The sequence below is a fragment of the Callorhinchus milii genome, unplaced genomic scaffold, assembly GCF_018977255.1.
Source record: "Callorhinchus milii isolate IMCB2004 unplaced genomic scaffold, IMCB_Cmil_1.0 Scaffold1, whole genome shotgun sequence".
Taxonomy (NCBI): Eukaryota; Metazoa; Chordata; class Chondrichthyes; order Chimaeriformes; family Callorhinchidae; genus Callorhinchus; species Callorhinchus milii.
Window position 1 is genome coordinate 122,989,991 of NW_024704742.1, and position 18,153 is coordinate 123,008,143.

The following is an 18,153-nucleotide window of genomic DNA, read 5'->3' on the forward strand; positions in this document are numbered from 1 at the left end:
GAGCGCACCATCCAGTTTAAAGCGCTCCAGAACACTACCCTGCACGAAGGGCGCTATATAAGTGCAAGTTGTTGTTGTTCCGCATTTCAAGTCTTCAGACACACAAAGTAAAAGTGACAAAAGTGTCACTTCAAAATGCAAGAACAATAGGAGTTCCTAAACGACCAAAATACTGCAGATGCTGGAAATCCGAAACAAAGTTTTCCCAACCACATCTCTTCCCTCAGTAACTGTCTTTAACTGCAACTAATTCCATATGGATTCCGTCCTCAATTCCACCCTTCCTGCTTTCAATCCACCCATGATCACAGATACCTTTGACTGTTTGTGGGACACTGCTGTGCGCAATTGGCTGCCGCGTTCACCCACAAATATACAGTCAATTCACTTTACAGTGTATTCTGTGAAGCGCTTTGGGACGTCCTCCCGACGTGAAAAGCGCTATACCAAATGCAAGGATTATTATTATTATTATTATTATTACCTGAAATTCGGCACTCTTCTGATCACTGCTCTCACCGTCTCATGAGATCTACTGTCTCCAGCCTGCGCCGACATATGCATACGCTCCACCAGTTCTGATGAAGGGTCGTGGACCTAAAACGTTGACTCACTTTCCTTTCTCCATAGATGTTGCCTGACCTGCCGAGTGTTCCCAGCGACTTCTATTTTTTTTCCGGAGTTCCTAAACTCGTCAATAGAGCCATTAATTGTCAGGTCACTGAAATGTTTATCGAGGCCTGCAGATTACTTGATTAATATCATTATAAGTATAAATCTTAGGTGATTAATGTGATACCTGAAGTAATTACTATCAACACAATAGCTTGAAATCTGTCCATCTCAGTTCGCAAGATCACAAGAAGTTTGAATGACGAAGGCCTTTCAGCACATTTGATCGCATCCTTCTAGAACACCATCTTTCTGTCCTACCACCATGGCCACGATGCTAAACTCATTTAAACAACAGTTTGATAGCATCAACACCTGGCCTCAACACATTTCCTGATAACCTGTTTGAATTGTTAATTACCTGTTGTGTGTAAAACAAATATATTCCATGGTTCCTGTTGGAATATTCCTGTTCTAACGAAGGATCGTGGACCCGAAACGTTGACTCACTTGCCTTTCTCCATGGATGCTGCCTGACCTGCTGAGTGTTCCCAGCGACTTCTGTTTTTGTTTCCAAATACTCCATGGTGCCTGTCCTGGAATTGCCCTTTACAGCTCTGAACCTGTGCTGTCTTGTTCTCTTGCTCAGTTGCCTTGTGACTTGTCAGCTTGCTTCATTTAGTAACATTCTTGCCTCTCAGTCAGAAGTTTCTGAGTTCAAACTCCAAGGTGAGGCGCTTGACAATGAAATGTCTGAATTGAGTCAGCCCTCTGAGGCAATCTTGGTAAGTTTGGTTCCTTGAGCCTGATAGTGCTCCAAGACACTATCAATTGGGTGGTTCCAGCTGGCCAAGTGGCAGGAAGCTTGACACACTAATGGCAATAGATTGGGCTGAGACTTGAGTTCATAATTTGGGCCTTCATCTAATGTGCAATATTAAAGAAATGCTGTATTGTTGGAGGTGCTGTGTTTCAACAACAACAACAAATTACATTTGTATAGCGCCTTTCACATCAGGAGGACATCCCAAAACGCTAGACAGTCAGGGATCTGCACCCAAGTTGGGTGGTTGGGATCAGGACGGGTGGAGGGCAGGGAGGGTAGGGTGGGAGAGACAGTGGCGGAGCTAGACAATGTTATCGAGGTGGAGAAAGGCAGAGCGGGTCAAGGCATGGATGTGGGGGATAAAGGACCATTGAGGGTTGAACAAGATGCCGAGGTTCTGTATTGGCTCCATCACGTGTAGAGTGCATCCATGAAGGGAGATACTGTCAGCTGAGGTATGGATGTGCCGACAGGACCCAAGCAGGAGGGCTTTGGTCTTGTTGATATTCAACTGGAGGAAGTTTGCTCTCATCCAAGACTTGATGTCCGACAGGCAGTCTGTGAGGACAGCAGTGGTCCTGGAGTTGAGCGTGGAGGCAGAGTTGGGTGTCATCCTCATTCATGTGGAAGTTGTCCCCATGTCTATGGATGATGTCACTAAGAGGGAGCATATATATAGATATTGAAGAGGAGGCGACCAAGGACAGAGCCCTGAGGGACACCACACGTGATGGTGCGGAGGCTGCAGGAGAAGCTGTTAGTGGATAAGATGTTAAACTGAGGTCCCATCTGCCTGTTCCCATAACACTATTTGATAAGAACTGGACAATTCACTGTTTGTTGGAATTTGCTGTGAACGACATAGCTGTCATGATTGCCTACAAAAACAGCCATGATATTTGACGGTAATTACTATAAAGCAATGACATGTTTCATTATGATAAGGTACTATAAAAAATGCATTTTTTTTCTTTATTACAATGTATTTTCATTGTAGCCTTTATGTCAATCAAGCATTGTATTAATGAAGAAAATACCTTTCATTCTTAGGAGAGGACAAATGATTGAATAATTAATGTATTTCAAGAGTGAAAAAAGGTAGTTGCTGAATTAAAGTAGCCTATCATATGGATAAAGCACTGTGTAAAATGCACACCAGTGATCTTCAATAGAACAATTTATTCCACAGGTAAATATTAAATTGAAACAACATCCCTATTTCCATACATAGTATATTGTCAGGTTTGTGAATAAACATTAAAACTATTGACAATTTTAGCTGGTTCAGCTGTACTGTTGGCCACTGGGAGGTGCTGCTGCACAGTGTTGAAACATTTGCTGCAGTCAAATGTGCTCCATTCACAGCTAAATATTGGATTGAATGAAACGCACAGAAACCAAAGAACGAAATATGGCCACTTAAAAAGATATGGCCAAAGCATCCATAAGACATTCGTAAACCTGAAGAATGCAAGTATTGAGACGAGTCTCTGCTTGAATTAACATTGTTAAAACTCCATTTAATTATCCATCATTAACTGCAAAGTGGTCCTGGATCTTTCAAAAAATATCAACGAGAAAATGTCATCCTATCAGCAATAATACACGACTAAAATATACACTTTAATTCATTATATATTTATAGTTAGCCCTTTTTGATGTGCTCTTTTACCCATTCCATTAATTAAATCCATAATTTCTATTAATTATATTTTTTAAATTATGATTCTTGCATGGCAGCCAATTTGCACATACTAATGACCCCCAAACAGTCAACTGGTGAATGTCCAATTTATTTGGATAATTGTTGGTCAGGAGAAATTTCCTTCTCTTTTGAAATAGTGCTTAGACTCCTTAACATTCACTTTAAAAGGTAGACAGGACCTTGGTTTTATGTCTCATCTAAAGCAAGGCACCTTTTTATATGCTAACTGTTCAGTCATTGATTAAAATGTAAAATATAAGTTTAATACGGTGCGTGTTTGTTTATGTATGCATGTCCTGAGCTCCCGGTGGGACCACATTTTCAAAAATGGCATCTGATTGGTTTCAAAGACCCCTTTGCTAGCCAATTGATGTAGTGGGCTGTAAATAATGCTCTGGTTAAGATAGGTCCTGTGTAGTAACTGGGTCAACTTTTGAATACATTATTCACTTTATTCCTCAATCTTCTTTCACCTGCTGCTATCCTGTAGAGATGTTTCCTGATAATGTACTCTAATTTATAAACAAAGAGGCAAAAGCTAACCCAGGGAACTACAGACTGGTGAGTCCAATGTCTGTTGCTGAGGGCGTAGGAAGGGCATAGGAAACCAGGAAGAAGGGGACGCAATTCAGTCCATTAAATGAGGTCTGACCAATGCTCTATATAACTGTTACATCCTGAGGGAGCAAAAACAATGAAACACCTGGAAAAATATGTAATTATATGAGAGATTCAGTGTGGCTTTCAGAAAGTTAACGTATGTCAAATCTATTGGGTAGTTCCCCCAAACATTACAGACCTCTGGACAAAGGAAACAGAGGGTACTATGACACTGTACATTTAGATTTTTTGTAAAGCTTTCAACAGACACACACACACAAGAGAATTGTGCACAAGATGGTAAGGCCTGAAATGGGAGAAGGAATAGCTTCTGAAGTGGATCAGAAAGAGTTTGAATCATAAGAAACAACATGTTTGATTGGCCTTCTTCTGTTCCCCTTTTCCTATCTTACTCCTTAAGGTCTCCAATGTACATAGTCAGTAGCATAGAAGTAACGAACTAGACTGTCTCAGTGACCAGTGGTATGGCTAGCCCTATTTATGGTGAACATTCATAGATTCATAGCTTCATAGAATGTTACGGCACAGAAAGAGGCCATTCGGCCCATCGAGTCTGTGCCGGCTCTTTGACAGAGCAAGTCACTTTCACTAACCCCAATCACCAGCTTTCTCCCCATAACTCTGCAAACCCGTCTTCCCCAGATACCTATCCACTTCTCTCTTAAAAGCTGTTATCGAATCAGACTTCACTGCCCTTTCAGGCAGATCATTCCAAATTCGAACAACTCCCTGAGTGAAAAAATTTCTTCTAACCTCCCCTCTGCTTTTTTTGGTAGATATCATAAGACTGTGACCACGGGTAATATATAATTGATATGAGGAGGGAATAGACACTGTGCTTGTGGATGATACCAAATCAGGTAGAGTTAAGAAGGACAGGCACCAGATTAACCAAATACAGAGGAATCTTGATAAGATTAAGGAGTTGGGCATCCAAGTGACAAAACTGTTATCATTCAATGTGGTCCTCATTCTTGTAAAGTGCAAATGAAGATATGGCAGCCCATATCGCTTGAGAAAGGACAGGGAAAACTCCAGAAATAGATTTGTTCAGAAGTTACTTGTGACTGTTCTCCCCAGCTCCACAATGAATAAAATCCGATTAATTCAAAACTCCACCATGTCAACTGCAATGGGTCAATTGTGTATTTATAGTTTAGTTTATGATAATTTGTCAGTTAAGGTTATGCCTAGCTTTTGTTTAAAAAAGGAATTTCTCAATAGCCACTCTCATGCAGAAAAAGGATTTCTCAATCGTTGTAGTCCCGGCAGGGTGAAACCTTGGGCAAGTTTCCTTACTCCACACGCCTGATAATAATCCCTCAAGAAAAAAATAATTTGATCACTCAATCCACGACTGTTTGTGGGACACTGCTGTGTGCAATTGGCTGCTGCATTTCACCCACAAATATACAGTCAGTTCACTTTACAGTCTATTCTGTGAAGCGCTTTGAGACGTCAAGAAGATGTGAAAAGTGCTATATCAAATGCAAGGATTATTATTATTATTTAATTGTAATTAATTTAAATCAAATTGTTGAATTGGAAACTTGTGAGTCTTTGTGTGGTTCGAGATCCCAAAACAATCAAATCTCACACAGACATGAGAAAAGGAATTTTACAACCTTTATGTAGCAGTGTGCACAATACAGAAACATATACCTGTAGTTACTAATCCAGAGAACAGAATATACAGTTGCAGGAATTTTCTTCTTTAAGTCGTATCTTCTTTTCTTATCTTGCCTTTTTTCCTGGGTCTGCTCCAACTTCAGCTTAGCTAGTGCCCCATATTTATATATGTGAACAAACAAGTTTTCGTAACCTCAACACCATCTGGTTGTCTCACAGATACAATTTTTTTTTAACGTCTCACCTAACAATGACCATCTCATTTGAACATTCTGCAACGCCACCTAATTATCACTCACCGACACCACTTCTTTGTCTTAGGTCTCACATAACACAGGCCCCCTGTTGCACATTCCTTTTTCCCATGTAACTAAACCAGAGAAAGGACATCAGTCAAAGAAAAGCCAGAACCTATTCATTCTAGCAAGTAAACAAGTTATACAAGTACTGTACAATCATCAGCAAAACTACATTCACTCCGTCTCGACTGGCTCCAGCCTCCTCCATGTGCCTTGTGCCCTCTGTGCCCCCAAAACTCTGGAACACTCTTCCCTCTATCCCTCCACCTTGCCCTTCCTTCACCTGAAGACCTTCTTCTTCGACCGTGCCTATAGTCACCTGCCCCATGGCACCAATATCAAGCTCTCTGGGACGCCCAACCAGTCTGTTTTTCATACTCCATAAGTCTCCATCAACTCCCTCCCATAACCTCTATTCCCCTCTCCCTCACATGAATATTTAGCTTCCTCTTAAATGCATCAATACAATTTGAATCAACCACTGCTTTGGGTAGTGTGTTCCACAATCTCACTACCCTGTGTATGAAGAATGTCCTCCCAAATTATTTTAGATCTCCTTGTCGCTATCTCAATACTTGTGTATATTGGTTATGGACTCCCCAACAAGTAGGAACAGCCTATTTATGCTAATCTTATCAAACCCTTTTATAATTTGAACCACCTCCATTTGGTCCCCTCTTAAACATCTCTCCTCTTGCAAAAAGAAGTGTAACCTATCGCGGCTATCCCCATAGCAGTAATCTGCCAGCCACAGTATCATTGAAGTCAACCTACTCTTTTCATCTATATCCTTCTAGAAGTGTGGCAACCAGAATTGCACACAGTACTCCATTTGTATTCTAACTACGGTTTTATACAAAATCAACATTACCTCCTCGCCTTTATACTCTATCCCTCTGGATACAAAGTCCAGGACCCCATCAGCCGCTGAAACCCTCATACACACCTTCATTATTTCGAAGCTCGACTACGCAAACTCACTGCTAGTCGGCCTCCCCAACTCTCCTCCCTTCACAGGCAGCAGATCATCCAGAACTCCCGCACTAGGTTCCGCGACCCTATCACCCCCATCCTTGCCCAACTCCACTGGCTTCCCAGCACGCACAGGATACAGTTCAAGATCCTGGTCCTCACCTTCAAAGCCCTCCATGTTCTTGCTCCCTCCGCTCAGCGGGCTATGGCCTTCTTCACATCCACTATTGGCGGGCGGGCCTTCCGCCACTCTGCACCCGCCCTCTGGAACTCTATCCCGCAATCTCTCCGTCTCACCCCCTCCCTGCCCCCTTCAAGACCTTCCTCATGACCCTCCTCATCCACCATGCTTTCGATCTCCCTGCTTCCCCCCTCTGCCCTCTACCCTCAGCTCGGGTCTGAAACTTGTCTGTCCAGCGCCTTGAGACGTCCTCCCGCCGTGAAAGGCGCTATACAAATGTAATTTTGTTGTTTATGGCCTCATCTACCTGTACCAGTACTCTTCAGTATATAGCTGAAACCCTGTATTGATTACCGTTTTGTATTGCACTGTATTGATTAGTTTTGCATACTGTGTGCAGTGAAAAGTGACAAAAGATGCAGAACTTGTCCAAAAAAATTTTATTTACTAGAAAGACAAAACACCAAAATAGGTCCAAATTATGCTATAAAATGTTTCAAAACATGGGGTAAAAATCTTAATAATTAAAATATTTCGATATATTTAAAATTACAAAGGATACATTTAGCCAATTTTTTCAACCCCAGAGATTTATTTTTTAAAAATATTTGCTTGCACAGTAAGGTGCTAATAGACGTTAGCCCTTAAGCCCTGGAAGTCTTAGAAATTACAGTCACATAGCAAATATAGTTTCATTGTGAAAGTGTACTTTGGTAGAAGAAAAACTATAGGACACCTGAGGTAGTAGAAACTGGAATAAACAGCAGTAGACGTTATTTACAATTTAAGAAAGTACCAAATAACATAACAGGACCAGCACAAATAATTACATATTACATTTTCAGTCCAGCTCTGATCCAAAGAGATAAGATTACATCACGTCGGCAAAAAATAAAAAAACACACAAAAAAAATCACAATTACAGCAAGCTGAGGGCAATGCAAACAATCTCAATTAAAATGCAACTTGGTAATAAAAAAAGCATCAACTTATTAAACAAGCTAGATGCTGAGATCTATGACGTAATACTGATTAGCCGAGGTTCATCAGTTTAATGCTTCTGTCAGACACAGTGAAAATTTGACAAAAACATTTCCAGTATAAAATGGCAAGAGTGCATCATTTAAAGCTCAAGAAAAGAACACATTTTTTTAAAAAAAAACTTATTGACTTGAAAGGATCACTGCAAAAATAGGATTCCAGGTGGTCAATAAATTAAGGAGTCACTGCTACAAACATATCTATACATATTTTAACTCTTTCAGCAATAACAGCACCTTTTTTAACCAGTTAGGAATGTGATACTTTTTTATATATAAATATAACGCACATGTTTTCAGGGCTTCACATTTTAATCAGTTTTTAAATGAAACATGGGGACCCAAACCCCTTAATATTTAAAAGCTATTTTCAATTTTTGTATTACCCATATATATCAATTTGACACTCAAATCCTTTATGAAACATGCCACACTTAAAAATGGATAACAGTGGTTCACAATTTATCACAACAGTAAGACGTATTGCTCAAAGAGTTAAAATCCCCACATTTAAATGTTTAAAAGATGCAAGCTTTTACAGCTGATCACTTCTCAAAACACATCTAAAATAATTCGGTTCAACTGAAAAGTCAAAGCAAAAACCCTGTTCTTCAATACTAGAAGAATGAATGTAGGTATATCAACATAGATTTGGCATAAGGATAGGTCAACTATCAGGATTTTGACTTTAAGAGGCAGGCCCTTTGATGTGATCTCTTTTGATCCTTTCATGTAACATTTTTCAGTCCGTTAGTGGCCTTTTGGACAATACTTCTTTTGATAAGAAAAACTCATTTGATGAAATTAAAAATTTGCCCACATTTCTATAAACAGGACTGCAGATAATTTTAAAAAAGGTTTCATGGCAGAGGACCTGCGACTTAATAGTGCAGGACAAGTTCCAAGTCTTCTCTCGTTCTTTGCTTCATAAAATAAGGTGATGGAAACAATAGCCATAAACTAGTAAAGCACCACACAATTTGATTACAAGCCCACTAACAACAACGAGGAACGGTTTCCCAGCTTACTGCATTAAATTACATATTCTACTTGCAAGCAGATATCAGTCAGTGACTACTAAAATTCAAGATCACTAATCCAAAAGGCAGTCCAGTCACACTAAAATTATTAGAGAGTGCAATGAAAGCTGCAATGGAATAGGGAGACGACCAGTCTAAAGCAGGATGGAGTTAAGAAGGAGCTAGCCTTTCCCTGAAGGAAAACTGCAGATCAATCCTTGAATGTAAATAAGAGACTTCTTAAAAAAAGGTCGACAGTAAGACATTTTTGCAAAGATTTCAGAATCTTACAGCAGCAAACAAAAGTTCAACAGATAAATAATATTGTATTAAAGTTCAATAAAAAGGCTTCAAGACAGGGGGCAAATAAGACAGCAGCAGGTTTCATCTGGCATAGCTCCTGCTTAACATTCATCATCTGAACTAAGAGACTATACAGCAGTTGCTATTGAAATGTTCTGTAGAAAGGGCAGTGATCACTTTAGACATGTAAAGGTAATCTATTACGTGCTTTACATGAGCTAGGACACATGTTCAATAAACTGTAAAAGCTTGCAAACAGTATTTTTTCAGGAACTTAACTCAAAACAGCTAAATTATGGCAATTTATTTTATTTATTTTTTTACAAATACACGTTTTGAAAACAAGTTTCAAACTTAACCCTTCCCTGAAAATTAAACAAAGTAAGCGAGAAATGAACACCACAGAATTTCCTTTCAATTACAACAGCAGCCAAAATGATCTGCAGAAAAATGGACAAGATACAGCGGCCTAAATTGCCCAATTAACTTTGAAGACTACTTTCTGGTTCACTGCCTTCCCCAACAAAATAACTTGATAATTACATAAGTTGGCGTCCATGAATATTAAAAAGTTTGGGTTCTAAAACCAGAAAAAAAGTTTTACAGAATCATTTTGCTAACAGGTTTAACAGATAGGAGAGTCTGGTGATTTCAACAGGACATACCCTCAGTTTTACTTTAGAAATGCATGAACCATAAGCCACATCCAGTGGCAATTTAACAGATATATAAAACAACAAAACCTTGTGGAGCATCTCAGCTGCGAGGATTTGCTGAAAAAGTGCTCTAACAGAAGAATGTTCTCACTTAATTGCCCCACAGCTTCTATCTGACAGACAAGCCCAAACCTACACCTCACTGCTGAGGACGAGTCTGGTCAATAAGAAGGCACAACTAGCAAGTAAGAACACCATATTTGCATACTGTTATAAGGTACAAATCCATGTGTGGCAGTCATACGTTGAGACACAGGATCATTTTGGCCTTTGTTGCTTTATGTAAGGCCAGTCATTTACACAGTTCTACAGTGCACCACGACACATCTTCAGGCATTTTGATTTTTTCAGTAGTTTCTTCAGCACAGCTTTCATTTGCCATGGGTACCCGTTACCATGTTGTTCGGAAGACTGGGTGTTTCAGAAGTTCTCGCGATGGAGGCCTATCCTGGGGCTGGAGTTCCAGGCATCGGAGAGCTACATCCCGCAGTCCAGGTGATAAATGGATTGGAATTATTGGGGCGCTGGTAGCACTGGCAATCTGTTCCCATTTTTAAAGAAATAAGATGCAAATTTTGAAATAAGTTTCCAATATGCATTACAGTCGTCATTAGCTTTAACCATTGTCACAAAAGTTGGTAGTTGGGGGGGAGGGAGTGGGGAGAGGCAAAATTCTGAAATGGTAAGGTTAAAACTGCCAACAACATTATCAATGTGGCTATTCTTGAGCCACTAAATAAAAACAATCCAATGGCAAAGTTACACAGTTATTTTATACTTTTGAGGGGATTCAAAAATAGATTGGATCTGGCCAGAGGTGTCTCCATTAGCAGATTGCACCAAATTGTATATTTGGCACAATTCGAAGAGAGATGGGAGTTTCTCCTTGTGTTCCGGCCAACAAATCCCCCAAATAAAATTGGCCACAAACTAGCAGCTGCATTTCATCCACAAAATACAGTCAATCCACTTTACAGTGTATCCTGTAAAGTGTTTTGAAACGTCTCAATGACACGATAAGGCAACATTGAATGCAAGGATTAATTACTATTGAATTTGATCTACTGGTATGTAAAGCTATAATAATAATAAATAATCTTTGCATTTTGATATAGCGCTTTTCACATCTTCTAAACTTCTCAAAGCGCTTCACAGGATACACTGTAAAGTGAATTGACTGTATATTTGTGGGCGAAACGCGGCAGCCAATTGCGCACAGCAGTGTCAATCCAGTCGTGGATTGAAAATGACCAATTTATTATTTTGTTTTTTGGAGGGATTATTATTAGGTGTGTGGAGTAAGGAAACTTGCCCAAGGTTTCGTCCCGTCTGGAATTGAACTCAAGTCTCTTGCTTGCAAGGCGAGTACTCTAACCACTGAGCTACAGGACTCCACAAAGCTGTATGCACTGCAAATTTGACTTGGATAATTTGACATCAATCCACCTACCTTAAATATTAGAGCAAGATGATTGGAGTGCTTCTCTGCATTCCAAGGAGGCTTAGCGCAGGCCATCTCTATAACCACACAGCCAACACTCCATACGTCACAACTTCTGCCGTACTGTTGGCCGCGTAACACCTAAACAATAATCACCACAGTAAGGAACTATAACAATGACTAATGTCAATTACTGCTGAGATCTAGTTTTGCATACAGCGTTATGAAGTAGACATTAAAACCAATACCAAATCCAGTTTCACAAATAATAAATGAAGCTAGACCAAGAATCAAAGCCAATGTGAAACAAGGCACATTCCTTAGAAAAATATAAATGAAACTATAAATGCTGAAAATCTGAAATAAAAACAAAAACTAAGCATCTGAAAGAGAAAGTAGGTGGCTGTTTCAGATCTATTGCTTCATAAGAACTCTTTACTGAATGTCCAATTCATCACATTTCTGTTTTAAAGGAGTTGATCAGGAAGCTCTAATTTATGCTCTAACTACAGGGACTTTGGGTTTCCTGGAGTTTCGATTACCAATTCACAAAGGTATCACCGAACGTCTGAAGCTGTGATTTCTTCGTACTTTTAATACACTGATAAAATTTCATGCCTCAATGCCTTGCATTCAACATAACTGAATGCAAGATGGGTAAACTTCTCCTACCCCACCCCTAAAGTCTTCACAAACCAAAGATTTTGAAAATAAGATGGGACAAAAACAAACTTGTGATAATAATCTTGCAAGATTTGTTTCCGTATCGCCGTGGAATGGCACATGACTGCTACAGATGCCAACGGTGAAGAAATTAACCTAAAACATCCCAAGGAATACATCACCAATACAATGGAAGGTATGTGAAGGGGGAAAGGTGGGGGGCTGAGGAACTGTGACTGTGAAAGAGTACAGTTGCTGTCTGTGTGCCACTATCGCTTGCTTCTCAGCTACATCAAAAGCAACACTGGCAGAGATTGATTGTAGGTCAAGTCCTTCCTTTACATAAATTGAAGGCTGAACCCATTTTGTGTTGATAGGTGAACTCCAGGCTTTTTTTGTTAGACTGAATAATTGAAGAGGTACAGAAATAGAACTTCCAAGTTTCATTCAGGTTTTATTTTTTCTCACCTCCGGTGCCATAAATGCAATGGTTCCCAGCAACTGCCCCTGAAACTCGCCCGCACCAGTGCCTTTTGATGCCAACCTGGCAGCAGCTCCAAAGTCTGCTATTCTTAGTCTCTGCCCCGTGCTGTCAATTAGCAAATTGGCACCTAGAAAACAAAAGGCCACAAGTCAGCACAGCCTCGGCACGGGAGACGAATACCTTCCCCTAGTTACAGCCCCAAATATTCTAACAAATGGCACTTATACATTCCGAAGAGAACTCATTCCCTGACAACTGCAGGGAGGCATGTCTTCTTAAAAGTAGCAACCATGTCATTGGATCTGGTCTGCACTCAGTTCAAGGCTTCAAAACCAAAGGTCAGAGCAAGATCTTCCTCTAACTTCCCTGTGACAGCACCACAAAGCCTAGTTGCTCACAGCAGGGACTTCTCTCACTTCATCCATTTCTCTTTTGAAGTGCTTCGTATTTGGCCAAGGATCAAGGCATTTTTACCTTTGATGTCCCGGTGGATGATTTGGTTCTCATGGAGATAAGCCAGGCCACGCAACAGCTGCTCAATATAATTAACAACAACTGGTTCCTTGAAAGCTCCGTACTTGTTCAGCAAATGAGAAACTGATCCACCTGCAAACAAAAATTCAATGTAAATAGATTCTGAAATCGATCACAGAACCTGCCTATTATGACTATATCAATCAATTTAACCCTTAGAGTAACAGCAGGTTCATAGAATCCCACCTATGGGTGCTCACAAGTTGTCAATTGCTCAGTGTAAAGAAATACTTCCTGATGCATGTCTGTCACAACCCCTGAAACTGCCCCTCTTGCTCTTGTTGTTCATTCACATTTTAATTTCTTGCATTATGACAGTGAAAAGATACTTGACATTACCATCTAAATTTATTTTTGTGCCTTCATTTCAAAAGGTTGCAGTGACATGTTACTGTGTTTTTATTGCCTTAATCAAAAATAAGCCTGAAGATTGATCATCATGTCCCGTTCACCTATGATCCAAAAAGACCAGTCAGGATTGGGAGTAGGTTTGGGCAGCAAATGTGAATATACATCAAACACACCCAGGTAAAGACAGGGACACAGCAATTAATTACCAACAACATGTCTGTGAAAAAAAAGGTTGTACCAGAACTACCAGAAGCCAAGTATGTATAGACACATCAGAAATTACTTATCATTGCTCCAGACATTGCCACTTGTATAAAATAATACTGCATTTTATTTATAAAAGAATTATAAAACTCTAGGACAACCCATAGTCAGCTTCCATCTTATCCAATTAACCTTTGCAAGTGTTGCACACCGTATGGTTTGGATGCAGTTTTCCCCATTAAAAGATCAAACTTGGGAGTTAAATAAGATGCTTGAAGAGGAAGCATATTAAAGGGTATGTGCAGGGAGCAGGGGAATGGAGAAAAACACTAAGGCAGAATTGATGAATCAAATGGCCCATTTCTGTGCAAAGCATCCCATCAAGCTGATATTTTAGTGGTTTAAGGCTAATATATCAACAACAAAACAACAACAAAATTACATTTATAGAGCGCCTTTCACGTAGGGAGGACGTCCCAAAGTAATAAACGATAGTTAATGTTTTGGAAGCTTTAGTACTGTGATATATTTATTGTTTTTCAGCATCATGAGATGAAAACTGGTCCGTCCACAACAACACTAATTCTGCCTTTGTGTTTTTCTCCGTCCGCAGCTGGCAATCACAGTGTTAACTCATACAATTTCAAAAACTCAAACCGTTTCCTATCCTCCTCAATAGGAAACCTATCCTGTTTATCAAACTGAACCATTTCATCTTTCAAATCCTCTGTTTACAGTGCATTCCCTTTTATTGATTTTCTTTTGACTGCTTTGTGGCTGTTCCATATCCTTTTTTAAAAAAAATGTTAAAAGCACAATGTTCCACCTAATTATTCTGAAACATGACTCAATTGTCTCGTGTTCAAAACCGGATTCAAGGAGTCAAAAGTAGAAAATATACTGAAGAATAATGTTGTGCCTCTAGGATGTCTAACATACAATAGAGGAAGACAACACCCTTTTAGAACTTGGGTTAACTTGTAGTGGATTGAGGTGTGGAGTCGAACAATGGCTTACCCAAAAATTTCAAAATCCACTAGATCTTTAAAACGCCTGTGGGCCGCAGGAAGTCAGGATGGTCAAGTTCCAGGTCATGAAGTCACTGTTGATGTCACTTCCTTTATATAATCTGATGAGATCTTACCTGCCATCCATTCAACAAACAAGTTATAGTTGCTCTTCTCGCAGGTGGCGCCCAGCATCCGAATGATATTTGGGTGATTAAGATGGCTCATCATCCGGATTTCTTCCCGCAGCGTCTGCACAACTTCCTCTTGCTCAGATGACGTGTTCCTGATATAAGTCACCTGTTTCCGGGTCAATAAAGTATATTTAGAAGCATAGACTGACAATGCCTTAGATATTCATACAAATAGCTGACATATTGGGAGCTGTGCGTTGTTGGGGGGGGGGGGGGGGTAAAGAGATCAAGTGATCTTTTACTCTGATATACAGGCTGCCTCGTTCTGGTTTGGTTGTAGGAGACAGCAGTGAGATCTCAAGCAACAGTATGAGCACTGAAACAGAACAGTAAACGGCTTTCAAGTCAGAAAAAGAACCAAGGAGTAAATCCAGTTTTCTTCCTTGGAACAACAAGTGTGAAATGGACCCAACTTGTGGTTGATAGTGATTTAATTTTGTGAGTTCCAACCTCCACAATCTCCAACTCATCCAAAATACTGCATCCGTTCTCTCTCCCTGTAAAAGCTGTGCACACCGATTTACTCCCCACCCCGCACCAGATTCCTCTGACTCCCAGTGGTTTTTGGACTTTTAAACAACTGTAGACATATTTGTTCCCACCCCCCCAACTGTTCCTATTGAGGCATCGGCAGAATATATTGAAATTACCTGTTTAACAGCCATTAATGTTCCCGTTCCTACATCTTGTGCCTGGTAACATGAAGAGAAGGCCCCAAGGCCGATCTGTTGACCTTTGAACCATTCTACCCCCTCTCTGTAAGGGAGTTTTGCTTTGGTATGTCCAGGTAGAGTTTCTGGTGTCTGTAATTAAATTATTACAAGCAAAAAGGTTTTATTGAGAATCAATTTTTATATTCAATTTGCATCCTAAAATTGATGCTCCTGCCAAACTAAACATATTAATTGGATATGTATTAAACACAGCTAAAGTTGGCAGCTGAGCATGAACAAAAAGTTATAAATGAGCATACGTTTGACTATTTTTAAGAAACTATGTAAAGCATTTATTAAGTTACATTTCAGATTAATGTGAACATGTCAACAATATTGGCAACAGACCTACACAGACGTGTAGATAAAACAAATTCAGTTTTCTCTTGGGATCTGAAAAAGTTTAGTTTTTGTAAAATACCAAAAGATATATATCAAAACATCTCCTCCATGGGTAACTATCCAACATGGTGTTGTTGACAAATTTCTCATATTAAACAGCCTGTTGGACATCAGACTATATTTTAACTGAAACATTAAACTGAATGTGCTACAACCCAGCACTTGACATAACTCATATGCATTCCCTTAGATCTACCCCATTCCGAGGAAGGAAATGGCAATTTTGTCACCTTCCTTTGGTGGATTGTCAAGTTACTTTACCCTGCCTCCCAAGAAGCCTCAATTACTGCATTTCCCCAGAAAGCTATGAATTAGTGTGACACAAGGTGTTGCTGCTTCTATTCTCCTTAACTCCTGAAACTCAGTAAGTTTTCATCTCAAAACACCAGAGATCTTTTCACCCACAAAATACAGTCACTCCACTTTACAGTATATTCTGTGAAGTGCTTTGAGACACTGACTGATGATTAGAATTGAAAAACCCCTTTAGAAATGAACACTTAACATTGCTGCTCTTGATTCCAACATGATTTTCAGTCCTCTATTATGGAATTACCTAACAAAACAGTTGTGTGTACAAGTGTGTGTATTTGTGTTTACATATATTATAACTTGTGGGGAGGGGAGGAGGAAAAAAATATTGCAGTTTATAAATAAAGACAAGGAAATAATAATGTGTGCAGAGGGAGAGAGGTCAGGAAGTGAAAATGAAGAAGACACTTACATCTAACTGAATGAGAATGACATCTTCTCCATTTTGAACCTGCAGTTGAAGAATAGCTGGCAAAGCGTCCTGAGATGCTGACATAGCTAAGACAATAGCTAATGCTTCTTCCTCCTCTGCTTCCAGTTTTTCCTTGCATTTCTGGTTCTGATTAACATCATCCTTGTAGGTACTGTCAGTTCCTGCTTGCTCTGGAGACAGTACAGCAACTTCAGATTTAAACGTCACTGTACTATCACACGTCGGTGTCGAAGGTTCCAGCAGGTCCTCCATACTGGAATTCAGCTCTGCAGAAGTATCCAGACGAAAGATATCCTCTACCGGAGTGAATGCAGTATCATCACTTGGAATAACTGCATTGTTACTGCAGTGGTCACCAAGTGTTAGCTCTTTCAGATCAAGCATCATAGTGCCTCTGGTTAAATCAACTGGTGACTTCCCTGCTTCATGCTGGCATGGCCGAGTTGCTTTTGGTCTGTGAAGTTGGCTGGATGGAGAGGGCCGTGCTTGGGTAAAAACCGGAGAGAGCTTTTCAGGTTCTTTGCCCCCAGAGGCCTCTATACAGCAGTTCTTTTGAATCTGAAGAGAAAACTTACGTTGTGTTTTTGGGGACGAGGATGCAAGCTTGCTAGGAACAAAACTCTGAGGTCTCAATTTGGAACCATCAGTAGCTGTGGATCCAGCTGAATGGCTTGAAGAAGGGGAAGGCAATGATGGGAATGAAGGTTGGGAATGATTTAATGATGATGCTGATGAAGAGTGATTGACACACTGACTCAGTGGTCGGGGGCGTGTCTGGATGGCTGTCTTTGGTTGCTCAGAGGACACTGGTGTGGCTGGAAGTCTTGCTGAAGAAATACTTCCTCGCCTCTCTCCCACATCTTCTTGGCGAACACCACCTCTGGTGTCACGGTCTGGACTAAGCCCTTTTACTGCTATTCCCGATAACTGCAATGCATTGACTAATGAGTTGTTTTCTGTAACATTTGGTGAGTTATGTGGTGCTGAGGGCTCTACAAATTCATCATGTCTGCCTTCAGTGGCATACATGTCATCCATCCCCAGCTGAATAATCTCAAGGATGTCCATTTCCTCTGCGATAGCCATCAGGCGACGCCGCATCCGTGTGTAATGAGTTGAGCTGGTTACACTCAACATATCAATCAGTTTCATAAAAACATGAGGCACTCTTGTAACCATTCGTGCAGCACTGAGAAACACTCGGCGAGACATTTTTCCAACCATTGAATGGGAATTGTCAATGGACTGCAGTGCAAAGTTCAAGAGAGACAGTAGCTTCTTATACCTAGATGAGAATAGAGAAATAAAAAATGGCACTTCCTTATCACTGCTCTCATAAAATAAACATACATACATAAAGATTGCAGATGCCCCTAAATTACTTCCAAAAATTACACTCTGAAATCTGCCGATATCTTCCCTTCCATTCCCTTTGAGAAGGTATCCGTTCATACAACTTAAATTTACACAATTGAAGTTTTACAAACCTCTA

General features: G+C 40.1%; 1 protein-coding gene across 1 annotated transcript in view; it reads right to left on the reverse strand.

Annotated features, from left to right (window-relative positions):
* Positions 1 to 7,270: 7,270 nt before the first annotated feature.
* The window catches only part of map3k1 (mitogen-activated protein kinase kinase kinase 1, E3 ubiquitin protein ligase), a 61,341-nt gene continuing 50,458 nt past the window's right edge, over positions 7,271 to 18,153 (reverse strand). The window contains exons 14-20 of the mRNA XM_007892237.2: positions 16,641 to 17,946; positions 15,452 to 15,604; positions 14,745 to 14,907; positions 12,986 to 13,117; positions 12,496 to 12,638; positions 11,374 to 11,505; positions 7,271 to 10,464 (exon numbers count right to left, since the gene is read on the reverse strand). Of these exons, the coding sequence (XP_007890428.1) occupies positions 10,315 to 10,464; positions 11,374 to 11,505; positions 12,496 to 12,638; positions 12,986 to 13,117; positions 14,745 to 14,907; positions 15,452 to 15,604; positions 16,641 to 17,946 (2,179 nt within the window). The 3' untranslated portion in view covers positions 7,271 to 10,314. The remainder of the gene's footprint in view (positions 10,465 to 11,373; positions 11,506 to 12,495; positions 12,639 to 12,985; positions 13,118 to 14,744; positions 14,908 to 15,451; positions 15,605 to 16,640; positions 17,947 to 18,153) is intronic.